This window comes from Lolium perenne, chromosome 6 (genome assembly GCF_019359855.2).
Source record: "Lolium perenne isolate Kyuss_39 chromosome 6, Kyuss_2.0, whole genome shotgun sequence".
Lineage (NCBI taxonomy): Eukaryota > Viridiplantae > Streptophyta > Magnoliopsida > Poales > Poaceae > Lolium > Lolium perenne.
This window is the reverse complement of record NC_067249.2, coordinates 175,907,425-175,911,966: the sequence shown is the minus strand read 5'-3', so window position 1 is coordinate 175,911,966 and position 4,542 is coordinate 175,907,425. Positions and strand designations below refer to the sequence as shown.

The window sequence follows — 4,542 nt, the reverse complement described above, 5'->3', positions numbered from 1 at the left end:
TTCTACCCTTTTGCATTTGTTGTTTAAATTACCAATATCATTATATTTTAAGTATTGCCCCATGCTTCCTATATTTCTCATATATTTGGCTCATGATTATGTTCAACAGATTCCAGATTACCTTTTTGTCCAATGGGTGCCCTTAGTCGGCGACAACGACGTTGACTATGGGTCAATCAAGGTCGAGAATATCCTGGTCAATGTTTCATGTACGAAGCACCACGGCTAGGATGAGAGACTTCTTCACATCAAGGGAAGCAAACCAATGTGGTGCTCCTATTACATTGGTGCTCTTCAGTACCAGATGTAGGCACTCCAAGAGGCAGTGAGGGTTACCAATGGTGGCATGAGGTTGTTGTTGCATGTCATCGACGCGTCTAATGTTCCCTGCCAGCGTGCATGTACCATCGCCATGAGAGGTGGAAGTTGGACATTGTGCTAGACAACACAATCCATGTGACCTATTCTTATTGTATACAGAAGCAAATGATGACATTATTGGAAGCAAAAGCTTTTTCATTTGGAAGCAAATTATAATTCTCCGTAGGAAGCAATGATGTTAGAAGCAATTATTTGTTTCATTTGAAGCAGATACTATTTTATTTTGGAAGCAAATAATATGCTATTATGGAACCAATGTTGAGAGAAACATAATGTTTTTTTACGGGTATTTTTTTTATTTGTAAGCATATTATGTTCTCTATTGAAGTAATGTTGATACAAACGATAATACTAAAACGTATACCTCCAGTTGTCTTGGAAGCAATCTAGCTGGCCAACTGAAGCTAAATATTATTGGGAGGAAGCAAAAAAAAAAGTTTCAGTGAAGGCTATTTTCTATTTGTTCTGCCAAAGAGGCAGATATTTTCCCCTAAAAGCTGTGCTTCCATTATCCAGTAATGGAAAATAATGCTTCCGTGGCACAAAAATATGCTACTCTGACCGGGAAAATTGTAACTAATTTTCTATATTTTATTTTATTTTCGGAAACATACCTACTTCCTAAATTACTTCCTAAAAACAAGGAACTGCTGTGGATGGTTACGGGGCCATATTTATGAGATGCATGCAATTTTGACCCGAGCAGTTTAATGGGATGCATCCAATCCCTGAAATCACGGAAAGAGCCGCGGGGCTTGGGTGAAAATCGTGCGGCCACACTGTTTCGAATCGTATGGCCAAGTATTGGTCCGACGGGAAGCAGATTATCGGCATCCGATTCCTAGAGGTGCCCTATACGTATCTGCAATATCTCCAAACTTGACCCGACTTGTCCCTTCGCCTCCAAACTTGAGCAGAGTGTAGGGGGAGACGGGAGGAGCGCCGCCGGAGGTGGTCGGGCGGTGCGGCATCTTCGGCCTCCGTCCACTGTTCGACCGAGTGCAGAGGTGACCGGCCACCGGGGCCCCGACACTCCGACAGCCGGGAACTGCACCCACCAGCACGGGGCTGCGGCTTAACCTACTACCACGAAACACGCGGAAACCTCCCTGCCGACCGCCGGGGCGGCGCCTCTAGGAGAGCCGGCGCTGCGGCGACCTGACCAGGTGACCCACTCTTCTCTACCCTCCCGATGTCTCGCTCCTCGTGACCGGAGGCGATTCTCAGGGAGGCTCCCAAGTAGGGTTCAGGGAAATTTCAATCGGGCTGCCCCTTGCGTCCAGGCTGCCTACAGAGATTGCGTTTCAGATCACCGATCCAGTGACGCAGCTTCGGGCTCCACGCACCGCCGATGGATGCGCTCATGGCGAGCTACGCGTCCGGCTCCGACGACGACGAGCCGGCGCCGGTCACGGGAGCCGCCCCGGACCAGGAAGCTTCCGCGGCGCTCCCCCCCCCTCCGCTCGACCTCCTCCACCCCCCAAACTTCATAGGCATGATTCTTGCCCTTCTCCTCAAACCTATTCCGGTTGTTTTGGGGATCTCTGGCGATTTTCTCACGGTTCTAGAACTATACCTCCTGCTGCAGATTACTCTGCATTGGCGCAGGGGAACCGCGTCCGGAGCTTCCCCCATGTGGAAGGCATCTATGCGCTGCATGTCTACATCCCTGGTACGTTTCTTTCGGCCACTACTAACATAACCTTCTTATCTGCAAACAATCCACGAAGAGTTCAGCTGTATTATAGCGAAAGATTTCGAACACTTGTTGCCCTGTTGGTAGTCTGTTATTGATCAGATATGCATCGATACATCCGATGCGGGCTCGAGATGTTGCCACTAGCCTACCACTACCAACCTAGGATTGTGCTCTAAATTCATCATCTCTTTCTTGCTTTTATATAAGTAAGTAAGAATAGGTATGAAGCAATCTTGTGGTGCAGACTATGATTCAGTTTGCACAGTTAGGCATGGAAATTTTTACATCCAGGAGCTACTTTGCTCTTATGACTTATATGTAGCTACCTCATATGCAGTTGTCATTCCTTTCGATGCAAGGAAGCAGCTGACCCTTGTTATGAGAAGAGTTGCATCACTTGTACCAGACCTCTATGCTGTAGATGCTGATTATGCGCTTTCAGAATTGTGCAAAGACGAGCAAAAGCTTGAGAAAGTGCTTCTGGGCAGAGAGTTCCATGTAAGCTTAGGAAGAACGGTTGGGATTCAGGTGGATCAAATTGACTCCCTCGTTGCAATGCTTCGGCAGAAGTTTCAGTCACAACAGCGGTTAGCCTTCTCTCACAAGTTTATTGCTGAGCTGATAATATTTTTGCCTCCTCTTGTCGAATCAATGTGGCTTCTGTACAGGACCGTGTACTTATTTTTGTCATGATTTGCACTCATGTAAATGCTTAATTTTCTTTTTAAAGCAGGTATTGGATGGACTTCAACAAATGGGAGCATTTTGTCAATGACGATTCTACACGATCATTTCTTTCACTAGAGGTTACAAGAACTGGGTTACCAGAGGTACTTGGTATTGTCTGTCTTTCATTGCTTAGTGTTTGTATGCATCATAAAATTGCCAATTTGTATTTGTTTCACTTTGGTTTTGTGGCTAACTCATCTTGGCTTTTAGTGAGGTATAGGTGTACTTTGTTAGTTACTTCAATTTTTCTTTGCAGATAAGTAGGCAGATACATATGGTTGATGAAGTATATCGATTGCATGGTCTTCCTGAGTTCTACAAGGTACTGTATTATTCAGATATGCTTTAGTTTCTGGTCTCACACTTCTGGCTTATGGTTTATTTCACACCAATGTCATGGATAACATAGTGACCACTTGATAATCCAACACTGCTTGAAAATAGGAGCTTCAGTTGGCAAATCAGTGGACGTCTTTCTATTTTCATGCATGGAAATACAGTACTCCCTCCGTTTGCAGGCCACCACACATTTCGAGGTAGAATTTTGACTAATAATTTGACCAACCTAATATGAGTTATATGTCATCAAAAGTATACAATTGGATTCATATTTGAAAGATGTTTCCAACGATATGTATTTGGTGTTATATAACTTATTTTTTATGGATCAAATTGTTCGTTAAAGTTTTGGCTTGGAATACTTAGTGGCCTTGTATATAAAACAGAGTAGTAGTTATTTTAAAACATTTTGGTACATAATAAAGTAGTCGGCAATTGATATCATATAATAATGACTATGACTAAAATAGGAACATAAAAGTTTTTTGTCGTCAAATTTGGGAAAGAAGTCTTAACTAGTATTTGGTCATTTTGCAGAATCCTCGGCCACACATATCATTGGTGTGGGCATTGGGTGATGTTAGCTCCAAACTGAAGCATGCGACAAAAGAGATTGAAAAATTCCAAAACACCATCAGCTCATCCAAAAACTGCAATCTGAGATGCAATTTTAGTCGTGTAGTGTGTAAAGTAGGCAAGAAGGTGTACGATATCTGCAAGATTGCAGACTGAAATATTCTTCTTCTCCACTTAACTTTTGGAATTACAGACTTTTGTAGAGTCTATCCCTTTGGTTGTAAGAAGGAACTAAAATGAGGTAATTGCAAGGAAGCCTAATTGCAGTGGAGATACGCTGAATTTGTCATGCGACTTTGCTTTAGTCTATGAAGTTGCAAACTGATACAGATTAGTCCACAAACTTGCCCTGCGGGTTACATTTGGTCAAAAACGAATTTTTTGAGGGCTAATCACCGCTCTAGAGTTTTTTTCAATTAAATGTACAGTACACTTGTTTTGTGTTGAAAACAATTAAGTAGGTCCTCAAAACCGCTCTGTGGCAGTTTTTTTTTTTTTTTGCCCTCACGGGTCCTGGGGTCTGCACTCTGCACCAAAGACCAATAATACACTATTGTTCTCTGGCACTCGGGGTCTGTTTGGTTGATGCCATTGCCTTACCAAAATATTGGTAACCATTGGCTAGCCAAAATATTAGCTAGAGATTCCTTGACCCTCTGTTAGCTAAAAAGTTGGCAAGATTTGTGAAGGCAATGTGAAAAGAGTTGGCAAGATTCCATTGGCAACCAACCAAGTAAGGGTACGTTTGGTTTTTGCCCTAGCTGGCCCTGCCAACTTTTGGCTGCCAATTTTTTTGGCGGAGCCATCAGCCGCCCAGG

At 43.4% G+C, this 4,542-nt stretch overlaps 1 protein-coding gene across 6 annotated transcripts; it reads left to right on the top strand.

Moving 5' to 3' along the window:
• The first annotated feature begins 1,242 nt into the window (after nucleotides 1-1,242).
• LOC127306885 (uncharacterized) lies at nucleotides 1,243-3,995 on the top strand. Of its 6 annotated transcripts, none has more exons than XM_051337590.2 (7): nucleotides 1,243-1,874; nucleotides 1,970-2,053; nucleotides 2,418-2,667; nucleotides 2,814-2,910; nucleotides 3,066-3,131; nucleotides 3,254-3,345; nucleotides 3,686-3,879. In XM_051337590.2, the coding sequence occupies exons 1-7, from the start codon at nucleotides 1,733-1,735 to the stop codon at nucleotides 3,741-3,743; spliced, it is 789 nt and encodes a 262-aa protein (XP_051193550.1). In that variant the 5' UTR covers nucleotides 1,243-1,732; the 3' UTR covers nucleotides 3,744-3,879. The 6 variants fall into 6 exon arrangements, with proteins under 6 accessions (XP_051193550.1, XP_051193549.1, XP_051193548.1 ...); XM_051337589.1 differs by lacking the exon at nucleotides 3,254-3,345 and having other exon boundaries at nucleotides 1,246-1,547; nucleotides 1,703-1,874; nucleotides 3,686-3,995; XM_051337588.1 differs by lacking the exon at nucleotides 3,254-3,345 and having other exon boundaries at nucleotides 1,246-1,547; nucleotides 1,690-1,874; nucleotides 3,686-3,995.
• Nucleotides 3,996-4,542: the final 547 nt, after the last annotated feature.